The sequence below is a fragment of the Doryrhamphus excisus genome, linkage group LG20 (assembly GCF_037039965.1).
Source record: "Doryrhamphus excisus strain RoL-2023G ecotype Guam linkage group LG20, RoL_Dexc_Guam_v1.1, whole genome shotgun sequence".
Lineage (NCBI taxonomy): Eukaryota > Metazoa > Chordata > Actinopteri > Syngnathiformes > Syngnathidae > Doryrhamphus > Doryrhamphus excisus.
Genome location: NC_136376.1, coordinates 4,068,452 through 4,082,718, shown reverse-complemented (window position 1 = coordinate 4,082,718; position 14,267 = coordinate 4,068,452). Strand labels below are relative to the sequence as shown.

The 14,267-nt window shown below is 43.0% G+C and overlaps 1 protein-coding gene across 1 annotated transcript in view; it reads left to right on the top strand.

Annotated features, from left to right (window-relative positions):
- The first annotated feature begins 3,738 nt into the window (after window positions 1–3,738).
- The window catches only part of LOC131107728 (serine protease HTRA1A-like), a 29,787-nt gene continuing 19,258 nt past the window's right edge, over window positions 3,739–14,267 (top strand). The window contains exons 1-3 of the mRNA XM_058057986.2: window positions 3,739–4,270; window positions 11,832–11,931; window positions 13,582–13,786. Of these exons, the coding sequence (XP_057913969.2) occupies window positions 3,814–4,270; window positions 11,832–11,931; window positions 13,582–13,786 (762 nt within the window). The 5' untranslated portion in view covers window positions 3,739–3,813. The remainder of the gene's footprint in view (window positions 4,271–11,831; window positions 11,932–13,581; window positions 13,787–14,267) is intronic.

Below are 14,267 nucleotides of genomic sequence, written 5' to 3'. Positions count from 1 at the left end.
TGGGGTTAATATTATTTGCAAAGGATGACTGTATAAGACTGTAATGTTATTCAACCCATTGTAATCATGTTAAATTATTTAATTTTTTTCTGCAATATGAAAGTATAATTTATTTCTATACTGTAACAATTGTATTTTTTTAAGCTATATATAATGGAATGGTGCACATGTCTTCCTGTCATGATAGAAGACATGACTTCATTTCCCATCCAAGGTTGTGTTAGGAAGGGCATCCGGCATCCATGCGATGAACTCGCAGTGGCGACCCCTGACAGGCTGAAAGTAAAAAAAAAAAAAAAATGTTGTATATGTTCCTCAATAGGTACTTTTCTATGTGACATATGGAGCAGCATCGCTGCACATGTTTGTTTCTGTTCTTTTCACTTGCAGGACACACTTAGCGGCTTCACGCACGGATTAATTAAAGCCCAGACATCACAGCAACCTCAACGAGGTCACGACGCCCAGCCCCGGCCTCAGCTCTTTTAACAGGGGTGTTCCTTATATTATGCACGCAGAGCTCCTTTTCATCTCCTGTTGTCTGCTCGCCATTTGTGGCCCTCGTGCGACATCTTTCTCCTGCCTGAGTGAGTGGATGCATCCTTTTATTTCATACACTTGGAACTCTTATTAGACCAAATGACAAAGTTGTATGACAAATAGTAGTACTATTCATCAATATGTTTATTGTCATTGTTTGCAACTGTGCAGCTGCTTTAAAAACAAAAACACTTAAGTCAATATGTTGTTTTATGAATATTGCACTTTATATTTTACTGACATTATTTAGCTACGACATGACAGGGGCAGGCTGCACGGTGATCAGGTGGTTAGCATGCAGACCTCACAGCTAGGAACATGTGTGGGTTTTCTCCGGGTACTCCGGTTTCCTCCCACATTCCAAAAACATGCTAGGTTAATTGGCGACTCCAAATTGTCCGTAGGTATGAATGTGAGTGTGAATGGTTGTTTGTCTTTATGTGCCCTGTGATTGGCTGGCGACCAGTCCAGAGTGTATCCCGCCTCTCGCCTGAAGACAGCTGGGATAAGCTCCAGCACCACTGCGACCCTCGTGAGGATAAGTGGTACAACAGGGCCATATATATTTTTTTTTTTTACTTTGTACAGTCCAGTACTGATGTTTGACTTTTTTTTAATTAGACTACAGGACATTAACAAAAAAAATTAAATAAAATAAAAATTTTAAGTCAAATTCTGGTTACTCATAGGATAGCTTTTTAAAACTAAATGAAAATAAGTTTGGTTATAGTGATATTGGATACCATTGCATCACTATAGTCATTTTTGATGAATGAAGTAAAAGTTAAATAAAAGTAAAAATAATAAAAGTAAAAAAAAAAATAAAAGTACAGGGTAAATCTACATTCTTCTCCTCTTGGCTGAGATGCTCAAATTCCGCAGCCTCTTCCCGGACAACACCCCCACACCCCCACCCCTCTAATTGTTTATTTGATAACGGCTGTCGGCTAACATTAAAGGAGAATTGTATACTGGATATAATTGGATGACATTTGGAGAATGTGCTTTGTTCTCGAAAAGCTGTCTAGGTCTTAAGCTCCCCGGGAAAAAAAAAAAAAAAAAAAAATTCGTACATCCGAATAACAACTTTTTGGCTGCCATTTTCATGAAAAAAATGACCAGCTATGTGTATGTTTTTAGTTTTCTTTACCGACCCTCCATCCTTTTATTTGGACCGTTTTCTTTTTTTTTAGGCCAGTTTCTTGTCTCCTACCACCCCCCCCCCCATCATCCAGCTACTGTATTTGAAAGGAAAGACTCATTCAAACACACAGTCATTGTGCTGCGAGGCGTTTAATGACTCGCTATGTGTTTACTACTGGCACCGGATCTTGGGGAAAGTGTGTCATTTTATCGAATCATTCCTATAGCGCTTGTTTTTATGGCTCTTGCTGAGTAACAACCCACGTCTGTGGCGTAAGTGAACGCAGCGCTATAATCCACTCACAAACAATCACCGCCTCGCGGATGAACCGTGTCCTTGTCTAGTTTTAAGTTAAACCCAATCCTGTGAAGTCATAAATTGACCTCCACTTTCCACCGCTGCTAATCCTAATTAGGCCGTAAGGTTTGCATTGAGGCCAGCACTGACTAATTTATAGCAAGGCTGGTAAAGTCAAATGACTGGGAAGCAGGCGTTCAGCATGTGGGGAGCTTTGTTGGTGAGCACTTGCCAAGTGAAGACCTCTTGAAGGAGAAGCCACTAATAGGGTTCATGTAGTTTGTTACCTCCTCTAAAGAAGTTGTTTGTTTGCAAGCTGGACTGGCTTTACGGAACATCTTCACAAAAAGATGGATCAATGAAAGTCTATGAGCTAGCTTTAATGCGGGTGGACATTGGGACTGCATTCTTCTAGTCTTTGTAGGACATTTCCCTTTACTTTTGAAGGGATAATGCATGGATCTGAGACATAATTCAGTTGTTTGGCATTGAGTGAGTGAGTGTGTGTGTGTGGGGGGGGGTGGGGGGTGTCTGTGCACTTCATCCAAGGTGCTTCATGCTATTGCTTTTGGAATGTTTTTTTTTTCACTTCTCAGGGAATCAGGGAATAAGGAATGGTAATGGTTGAATTTCATTTGAACATGCATCAGATTACAATTGAATGCATCACATAATCAGTTCCCAGTTCCACATGTCCAAAAGGAGTAGGAAGAAGCAAAGCTTATTAAATCCTACCCCTCCATCTGGTACTTTTACAATCAGTAACTGTTACATTTGTTCACTTCCTGCTTTCAATAATACAAAGTATTTTTTTTTACCTGTTTTTGTGAGTGAATGAGTGAATTTTGTAATTTTTTTGTCCCATACCAAAGTACGAGGTGATATGACCATATCTGAATGAATGTAGCATGCAAAAGATGCCGACACTATAACAGCATAAAAATACGATATCGGTTGATATCAGTATCAGATTTTTTTTCCCCATCATGAAAATCGAGATTAAAAAATGCTGTATACAACACAAATGTTGCACATTTCCGTATCGGAAATTGAGTGTTGGACAATATCAGCAATATCTATTTTCAGTAATAAAAAGCTTCGATCTGTAGTATTTACAAAGGTGTACTCCAAATTAGGCCCTAGGAGAGGACTACATTCTACTGGGGGCCATCCGAGTAGGTCTGTGCGCGTGAGGTCTGCGCGCTAACCACTCGACCACCGAATGAATATGGGGCATTTGCAGCAGGTCTGTATGAAGATGGACACATTTCATTGGTTGGCCTTGGGCGGGCGTCCGTGTGTTTTACTCTGTTTTAGGACGATTCCCCTTAACTTTATGTACAAATATCACGCATAGTTGCTGTGTAATGTACTGTAAATTAAAAGTACACATGGGCGAGGCTTGTGATTGGTTATTTGTGCTTGTTCTTAGGGACACAATTCAAAGCTGATATGGAGGTCTACAGTCTACTGGGACCCGTTCTAGTTGCATGTAAGTGACTTTTTTCTCTGTAAATGATACATGAATTGTAAGTATAAAGACATATGTAGCAGGTAAGTACTGTATCTACGACGTGTATAACTTCTGATCCAAATGTGTAGTATTTGGCCTTGGAGGAGGAATTATGAGGCATCACGCTCTGCTTCCTTTGAGTGCGTCACAGAGGACCAGCCAATCAGCAGCCTTGTTGTGGTGTTCCAAAAAGAGAGAGAGAGAGGTGGAAGTCAGCCAACTGAGAGTAAACTCAGCTGTAAGGAGCTCGTCTTCTTCTGTCCTCAGCCTGCACCGCTGCAAAACAGCAAACCTTTTAAAGTTCACTTTTTTAAAAATCATGTTTTGGTCACTGGTCCTCTTCCTGGCTTTAGCGTCATCGCAGTCAGACGCGCAGACATCCGGCCGCTTCGTGGTAGGCTGCCCCTCCCGGTGTGACAAGTCCATGTGCCCCCGACCTGCAGCGGAGTGCCCCGCTGGGAAGACACTCGACGCCTGCCAGTGCTGCCCGGTGTGCGCGTCCGGGGAAGGCGAGGCTTGCAGCGGCAGCGGTAAGCTCGGCGACCCGGTGTGCGGAGAAGGGCTGGAGTGCTCCGTGTCCGGCGGCGTGGGCTACACATCCACGGTCCGGAGGAGGAGTAAGATCGGGATCTGCGCGTGTAAAGTCGCGGAGCCCGTCTGCGGCAGCGACGGCGTCTCATACCGGAACATCTGCGAGCTGAAGAAGGTCAGCCGCCGGGCGCAGAAGCTCCAGCAGCCGCCGGTCATCTTCATCCAGCGTGGAGCATGTGGGAAAGGTACGGGCGATGGCACATTACACAGTATGGTCATATGCTAGTAGACAACCACTGGCTATCCCACGGGGCATCTTGTATAACATATATTTAAATTCACAAATTTCAGTGACAAAATACACAAATATATATAATATATAATAGTAATAGTAATAATTAAGGAATCTGTGAATATGTAAGATTACAAAGGATGATTAAGCAATCTACACAGAAGGGGGAAAAATGCCAAAACTTCATCAAAATGAACGAAAAGTAACATTTTTGGTCCAATGTTGTAAAAATGTATTTTTCCATGATTTACATTCCAATCCCTGTATGAAAATAATGGTTCTGGATTTAATTTGCACAAGATTTTAAGCAGATTTTAAGTCGTCATATCATTTTAAAGCGTTTTAAAAGTAATACATGTTACGTGCTAACGATGGATCTGCGCTATCGAGATGGATCCATCGTTAGCGCACAAATTGATCGATTTCTGCGCTCGCGATCGATGGTATATTACTGCGCCCGGGATGGATGCGTGTAGTTTGTTTAGATGCCAACAGATGGCAGCGCTGAGCGTTGTTACTTACAAGAATCAACAGGAAGTCCTTTCATTCATTCATTCATTTTCTACCACTTTTCCTAATGAGGGTCCCGGGGGGTGCTGGAGCCTATCCCAGCTGTCTTCGGGCGAGAGGCGGGGTAGACCCTGGACTGGTGGCCAGCCAATCACAGGGCACATATAGACAAACAACCATTCACACTCACATTCATACCTATGGACAATTTGGAGTCGCTAATTAACCTAGCATGTTTTTGGAATGTGGGAGGAAACCGGAGTACCCGGAGAAAACCCACGCATGCACGGGGAGAACATGCAAACTCCACACAGAGATGGCCGAGGGTGGAATTGAACCCTGGTCCTCCTAGCTGTGAGGTCTGCGCGCTAACCACTCGACCGCCGTGCTGCCCAACAAGAAGTCGATGCATGTAAATTTCAAATCTTTGATTAATTGTCAAGCGGTTCACTTTGTTGCCGTTCTCGGTGGGGGGAGTGTGAACCCTAATCCTAATCCTAACCCTAACCCTAACCCTGTGATTGTATGCAATTAGCAGATCAACGATTGTCATTATATCGTCAGCGCAGTGTCAAAGCATCGGTCTCCAACGCAAGGCAGTTATATCCATCGTGAGCGCACAAATCAATCGATTTCTGCGCTAACGATGGATCCATCTCGGGGCGCAGCGCTATCGATCGATCGCGCAGATCCATCGTTAGCGCATAATACAAGTACAAAAAGTTGCATGCTGACATTTCCTTTCATGATTGTGTCATTTCTTTAAATACAACAAACCCACTGATCCGTGACCTCATGAATTGGACGTTTGTGGTTTCAACTTGGGACAATCGCACTGAGACGCGGTGCTTGTGTGTCTTTCACAACATCAACTCCTATGCTATTGTGTTTCCACATGTTGAAACATTTGCACCACTGATGAAGTCATAAGTATATACAGTAAGCCGTGTGTGGATGTAAAGCCTGAGGCGGGGGGGCAGCCGGCACTCATACGGCCCTTTCATGGGCTTGATAGAAGACAGGCATCCAGAGTAATTTGATTACCTGAAATCCACATGAAAGGTAGTGTATGGTACAACGAGGCTATACAGTATATTTAAAACACTTTGCAACACGCAGCCTGCACTCTATTATAGCAAGTCATGTGAAAAGCATTCACTCCCCAAACTTGGCTGTCTTTACGTCTGTTCAGTCAACTACAAAGCCCAACTACGACTTTAGTGGGACCCCTAAAGTCCAAAAGGGTCCATTCCAGGATCAAAATGGAAATAATCCATTTCAGATACAAACTGACACTGTTCTAATGCAGTATTAAATATCATATAAGTGTAAAAAGTGGCATGTTTTTTAGTTATTAGAGGTTCCACTGAATTTTGTTGCCTCGACGGGCTGCAGGAAAAGTCTTAACAGGAAATATAAGTCCCTAATTGAGCAATGGTTTGAGTGCCAATGCTTTTTTTGCAACTTTAGAGATGTTGTATGTGGCTTTAGAGATTCCACTGTGTTTGGTTGCCTCGACGGGCTGCAGGAAAACTCTGGCTAAGAAGTCCCATGTTGAAAAACGGTGGTTTAACCTACAATGTTTTTTTTCCCGACTTAAGATACTTTTTTTTCAATTTCAGAGGTTTCACTGTGTTTAGTTGCCTAAACAGGCTGCAGGAAGACTCTTAACAGGAAGTAAAAGTCTCATGTTGAGCAATGGTGGTTTGATTGCCAACATTTTTCACCCAAAAATCCCAATGTTTTGTAAGTTTAGAGATTCTTCTGTGTTTGGTTGCCTCGACGGGCTGCAGGAAAACTCTTATTAAGAAGTACAAGTCCCATATTGAAAAACAGTGCTTTAACCTCCAATTTTTTCCGACTTTTTTTTTCAATTTCAAAGTTTTCACTGTGTTTAGTTGCCTAAAAAGGCTGCAGGAAGACTCTTAACAGGAAGTAAAAGCCCCATGTTGAGCAATAGTGACTTGATTGCCAACATTTTCCACCCAAAAATCCCAATGTTTTGTGAGTTTAGAGATTCCACTGTGTTTGGTTGCCTCGACGGGCTGCAGGAAAACTCTTACCAAGAAGTATAAGTCCCATGTTGAAAAACAGTGGTTCAACTTCCAATGTTTTTTTTTTCCCGACTTAAGAGACTTTTTTTTCAATTTCAGAGATTTCACTGTGTTTAGTTGCCTAAACAGGCTGCAGGAAGACTCTTAACAGGAAGTAAAAGTCCCATGTTGAGCCATGGTGATTTGACTGCCAACATTTTTCACCCAAAAATCCCAAAGTTTTGTGAGTTTAGAGATTCCACTGTGTTTGGTTGCCTCGACGGGCTGCAAGGAAAACTCTTAAGGAGAAGTAGAAGTGCACGTTGAGCAAAAGTTACATATATGTAACTTAATGCAAATAATTTAGTCCCTAAAGTACGTCTATGCCTAAAACGGAGGCAATTGGAACGTTCCGCAGGCTGGAAAAAATTCCGATGTCGATACTGGACTACTGGACTGACTAGATTGGAGTCTTTATGTTTATCTTCTTCTCATGTTCTTTTGGCAAAAACTGATGCAATCCTGAATGGAGGACACCTGTTGTCTCCAACCTGAGGCTAGCTGGTCCCCTTCGCTCTCCGACCATCATCCCCTTCCTGTCTGGATGGACTTCTCAGCGCTTCAATCATAAATCACACTCGGCAGTCACATGACGACATGTCTGCCTTTGATTGGAAGCCACATGTCCCTCCTCGGGCAGACGGCACGGAGGAAAACACAAAATTAGCAACCCGTAGTTTTGGGGGAAGGTTTACACGCACATCAAAAAGCAGCGCGGGCGCAGCGGTCGGGCGGCCCGTCGTTTGTTTGCCACTCATGTAAGCGAGATGCAAATGGTACAGCCGCGTCTGCGAGGGCAGCCCAGCCTGTGGCGAGGGTTACTGATTTTTTTTTTTTTTTGCTTTTCTGCAAAGCTCCCACAGTGAAAATTTCCACAGCTGCAGCGAAACGTGGAACATTTTATTTGGCAGGAGTAGAATAACGCAGCTCTCAAGAGATGTTCATGTTGAAAGGAAGTGTTAAAGCACATGCAATGCAGGCCTGTCTTGACCCCCCCCCGCCCCCCTCTTTATTAAAGGTGCCCCATATTTAACAAAAGCAACTTTTATATGGCGTCACTTTCAGTCATGTAAAATTATACAAGTGTTGCTCTTGGCAGGGTAACTGGACCCAATGCTGCCTTGGCCAGGTTGACTTCTGCACACATTTTAAAAACATTATCTCCAATGGATGATGATGATGATGATGATGATGTTGAGAGAGGAAAATATGCATATGCAGCGTTCTGGAACACACGCCACAAATATTTGCCAACATGAGGAATTTGTATTGGATGTGGACACATGCACTTTATCGATAACGGCTTCATATTATAACATTGTGTGTTCATAGTGGTTGGAATGATTGACAGGGGCGGCACGGCAGCCTAGTGGTTAGCGCGCAGACCTCACAACCAGGAGACCAGGGTTCGATTCCACCCTTGGCCATCTCTGTGTGGAGTTTGCATGTTCTCCCCGTGCATGCGTGGGTTTTCTCCGGGTACTCCGGTTTCCTCCCACATTCCAAAAACATGCTAGGTTAATTAGCGACTCCAAATTGTCCATAGGTATGAATGTGAGTGTGAATGGTTGTTTGTCTATATGTGCCCTGTGATTGGCTGGCGACCAGTCCAGGGTGTACGCCGCCTCTCGCCCGAAGACAGCTGGGATAGGCTCCAGCATAAACAACACAAAAATGGTTGTTTGTGAAAATAACTATTCATTTACTAATATAACACTATTAACTATTTACAAATTTCACATTTGGAACTGAGACCTGGGTTCAATTCCACTCTCATCCATCTCTGTGTAGAGTTTGCATGTTCTCCCCGTGCATGCGTGGGTTTTCTCCGAATACTCCGGTTTCCTCCCACATTCCAAAAACATGCTAGGTTTCATTCATTTTCTACCGCTTTTTCCTCACGAGGTGGCCAGCCAATCACAGGGCACATATAGACAAACAACCATTCACACTCACATTCATACCTATGGACAATTTGGAGTCGCTAATTAACCTAGCATGTTTTTGGAATGTGGGAGGAAACCGGAGTACCCGGAGAAAACCCACACATGCACGGGGAGAACATGCAAACTCCACACAGAGATGGCCGAGGGTGTAATTGACCCCTGGTCTCCTAGCTGTGAGGTCAGCGCGCTAACCACTCGACCACCGTGCAGCCCCCCCCCCCACTGTGATTGAATCTATTATTCATCCCAACGTATCATTGAAAGTATGTCAGATAAGAGTAATTTAGAGCTTGTACCACATCAAATATTCAGTTTGTCTTTGCAGCATCTCTCAACGCTTTCCAGCATGACAGTGATGTCTCGGGGGGGGGGGGGGCTGTCAATAGGGGGGCTTTTTTTCCGTTGACTTTAAATCAAAATTCTGTCTCCCGGGAGCCATGATAACTTTAAATTACCCTTGCGAATCAAAGCAGCGTTCGGGCTTTCAATATAGAAAGACGATGAGAAGTGTGCTAAAAGTGTCTCCTGGCTGGAGAAGTTAATTACCAGGTGTACCTCGCAACATTTCCTGACTTGCCCGCCGTTGCACGAATGAATGGGTGGTTGCCGGGTGGGGAAGGGCCCCAACCATTCAAATTAGCAGCTAGAAGCCAACAACCTAGGCATACATTTATATATACTCTTTTGTGTATATAATGTGTGTGTGTGTGGTGTTACATGTGTGAGGGCTATTTAAAAAAAAAAAAAAAACCTAGTGGTAAAGTTAAAAGTGTTTCCAGTCAACCAGGTTGGCGACATAAGGGTGAAGGTCAAGGTGAGGAATGTCATGTTTATGACCATGGTTAAGTAGTAGTGTATGTGTTCTTGTTTTTCTATCATGGCGGAGGACAACCAATGACTTCCCAACAGTGCTAGGATGACCTCTGTGTGTGTGTGAGCGATTGTTCTTGTCTTTGTATCTTAGAGTGGCCCAAACCAGAAGTCATTATCATTGGCCCTGACACAAAGTAGTGCTAATATATCCAAACACTTGGGCCTGCTGACACCCAATATCTCTCAGAAATGTAAAAATTCATTTTTGAGTGATTCCCCGTGTATAGCCCTTGTCCACTTCCAAGGCACTCAAAGCACATTGACACTGTTAACACCATGGGTCTCAAACTCGCGGCCCAACAATTTTAGAAGCAAAAAAAAACATATTTTTATTAGCAAAAACTTGAACCATTAAAGAAAAAAAAAATCAAATATTAGGAGAAACATAGGTTGAAAATTAGGTTTGAGAGAAAACATCGTCTTCTAATGACAAAAAGGCTAGTAAGCTTACAGGTTGCCCTGAAATTTATTTCTTCTAAACATAACAAGCAAAAAAAAAAATCACCACTTCCACACTACATGGGAGGAGAACTTGCCTACAGCCACCAATGAAAGATATCAGTGATCATTTGCTTTGGTAGAACACGTACAAAAGCAATTACTAGAATAGAGGTGACAACTGGATGCATGCATGTTAAAGCGTAAAAAGAATGAAGGATGACTTGGACATGATCACGGAGGATGGAACCCTCAACCTTCCTGAGCCATGCCCCCATGTCCCATGACTTATGACTGATCCACACATGAAAAATGCTCAGATACGCTCTGTTCCCTTTGTGTGTGCGTGGAATGGAATGGCCTTTATTGTCTAAAAAAGACAATTTAACAAGATATATACAAGATATATACAAGATATGTACAAGATATATACAAGATATCCAAAATATACACATAGTATTGCACAGGACCATATGCAGGAGCAGACATATTGCAGATATATTCATTTTAGTGCAATGATAAATATAGTTTTTAACATTATAGAGCCCTCTATATAAGAGATAACACCCCTATAAGCACATTTACACTTCTATTACCCAAAACAATTTAGTTTTAAAAACAAATTTGCTAAAATATGCATTTTAGCGGCGGCACGGTGGTTGTGTGGTTAGCGCACAGACCTCACAGCTAGGAGACCAGGGTTCAATTCCACCCTCGGCCATCTCTGTGTGGAGTTTGCATGTTCTCCCCGTGCATGTGTGGGTTTTCTCCGGGTACTCCGTGGTTTCCTCCCACATTCCAAAAACATGCTAGGTTAATTAGCGACTCCAAATTGTCCATAGGTATGAATGTGAGTGTGAATGGTTGTTTGTCTATATGTGCCCTGTGATTGGCTGGCCACCATAAATGGGTCATAGTGCAAATAATGACTGGTGTATACAGATGAGTAAAGTCACGTATGAGTGTATTGTATTGGGTTGTTAAATAAATAAATATGATTGAGGTAGTAACAGAGGCAGTGATGGAAGTATTTACAAATTCAAATTTTTAGATTTTTTTTTTCAGATTACAAATTTCCCCACTGAGGGACGAATAAAGGCATATCTTAATATTGCACATTTGCATTATGCTAATGACCGGGTACGTTGTATGTCTGAGTTCAGGGTGGTAGTGGCTCTTGGGAAGAAGCTTTTTTCTCAGTCTGCTTGTTTTTCTGTGTCTATGTTATGTATGTATGTATGAATGTGTTTTCCTCTTGTCGTGACACAAACTTTGGACATACCATACTTATTGTGGGGGCATTTGGACCGGTCCATGTCGGAAAAATGCAAGGATAAGTGACTTTCAGCGTATTAGGCAGCATGCACATGTGTGTGTGTGACATCCCACCTTTTATTGTGGCGACATGTTTTCTCGGTGGGGACATTGTGAGCACATGAGACTGTGTGTGTGTGTGTGTGTGTGTGTGTGAGACCCGGTGGAGACAGTCTGAACCACACGAGAAGCGTCATTTCCTCACGTGTTATGACAAAGGGAAGTTGTTTGTGTTCTCACATCACTAAGCATGTCGCTTTGACTTGTGTTTGTTTTTAATTGTCTCACATCCAACATTTGTGTGTGTGTGTGTGTGTGTGTGTGTTTTGCATTTTTGCAGCTCAGGACAACCCAGACAGCCCGAGACACAAGTACAACTTCATTGCCGACGTGGTGGAGAAAATTGCTCCAGCTGTGGTTCACATTGAACTGTACCGCAAGTAAGGAGCAATGCACCACCTGTGTGTGTGTGTGTGTGTGTGTGTGTTTTCTCTCTTTTAGAATGTGCTCGCTCGAATTTATAGCCCACCTGTGGACTTAACCACAGCTCCTCACCAGAATGCAAAGCGGTTTCCTATCCAAACATTTTGTCTTTTCATCAACCGGCTTCCAACTTCCTCTACACTTCATCCTGGCTTGATGCCTCATCGTAGCTTAACCAGCTTCTATACTCGCTAGGCTGCTTATCACGTGTGTACTACTTCTTTTCCATCTGTCTGTCTGTCATTCATTCATTCTCTACCGCTTTTTCCTCACAAGGGGGTGCTGGAGCCTATCCCAGCTGTCTTCGGTCGAGAGAGGCGGGGTACACCCTGGACTGGTCGCCAACCAATCACAGGGCACATATAGACAAACAACCATTCACACTCACATTCATACCTATGGATAATTTGGAGTCGCTAATTAACCTAGCATGTTTTTGGAATGTGGGAGGAAACCACGGAGTACCCGGAGAAAACCCACACATGCACGGGGAAAACGTGCAAACTCCACACAGAGATGGCCGAGGGTGGAATCGAACTCGGGTCACATTCATACCTATGGACAATTTGGAGTCGCTAATTAACCTAGCATGTTTTTGAAATGTGGGAGGAAACCACGGAGTACCCGGAGAAAACCCACACATGCACGGGGAGAACGTGCAAACTCCGCACAGAGATGGCCAAGGGTGGAATCGAACTCGGGTCACATTCATACCTATGGACAATTTGGAGTCGCTAATTAACCTAGCATGTTTTTGAAATGTGGGAGGAAACCGGAGTACCCGGAGAAAACCCACGCATGCACGAGGAGAACGTGCAAACTCCACACAGAGATGGCCGAGGGTGGAATCGAACTCGGGTCACATTCATACCTATGGACAATTTGGAGTCGCTAATTAACCTAGCATGTTTTTGAAATGTGGGAGGAAACCACGGAGTACCCGGAGAAAACCCACGCATGCACGGGGAGAACATGCAAACTCCACACAGAGATGGCCGAGGGTGGGATTGAACCCTGGTCTCCTAGCTGTGAGGTCTGCGCGCTAACCACTCCACCGCTGTGCAGCCGCTAAAATGCATATTTTAGCAAATTTGTTTTTAAAACTAAATTGTTTTGGGTAATAGAAGTGTAAATGTAACTATAGGGGTGTTATCTCTTATATAGAGGGCTCTATAATGTTAAAAACTATATTTACAAAATTTTAAACATGTTTTTTTTATAGTCATATGAAATAATTTATAAATAAGAAATTTAGTCATTCAGTTTTCATGCTTCGTTAAAGTGCGACTTTTGTTTTACTTTACACTAGTTAGGTTTGCAAATGGGAAGGAGGACTTCTGGGAAATTTCCACAAACCTTCCATCCAGGGATAATTGGTAATTTTGTAACAGCTATACAAATGGCATAATATACAACAATGATCATAATTAACATTTTGTCTTGCCGCAAGAGCAGGTTTGCTTATCTGAGGTCTGGTGAAGCTTGCCTAACATCTTGCATGATAACGCTTTGTGATCCAAATTGGTTTAAATTTACAACTTCTACTGCGTTTGATGCCTCCTGTTCACTTTTTTTTTTAACACTTTACCTTCCCTACTTTTATGAAGGATGACGTACTCCAAGCGAGAAGTAGCCGTCGCCAGCGGCTCCGGCTTTGTGGTGTCGGAGGACGGCCAGATCGTGACCAACGCCCACGTGGTGGCCAACAAGCACCGTGTCAAAGTGGAGCTCAAAAGTGGCGCCATCTATGACGCCAAGATCAAAGACGTGGACGAAAGGTCCGACATCGCCCTCATCAAAATCGAGGCCCCGGTGAGTAAGCCAATGCGCAATATCAGATACATCCGCACATGTCTATGTCATCACAGGGCACATATAGACAAACAACCATTCACACTCACATTCATACCTATGGACAATTTGGAGTCGCTAATTAACCTAGCATGTTTTTGGAATGTGGGAGGAAACCGGAGTACCCGGAGAAAACCCACACATGTTCCCACGGGGAGAACATGCAAACTCCACACAGAGATAGCCGAGAGTGGAATCGAACCCTGGTCTCCTAGCTGTGAGGTCTGTGTGCTAACCACACGACCACCGTGCAGCAAATTTGTTTTCAAAGCTAAATTGTTTTGGGTAATAGAAGTGTAAATGTGACTATAGGGGTGTTATCTCTTATATAGAGGGCTCTATAATGTTAAAAACTATATTGAGAACATTTTAAACATGTTTTTTTTTATAGTCATATGAAATAATTTATAAATAAGGAATTTAGTCATTTAGTTTTCATGCT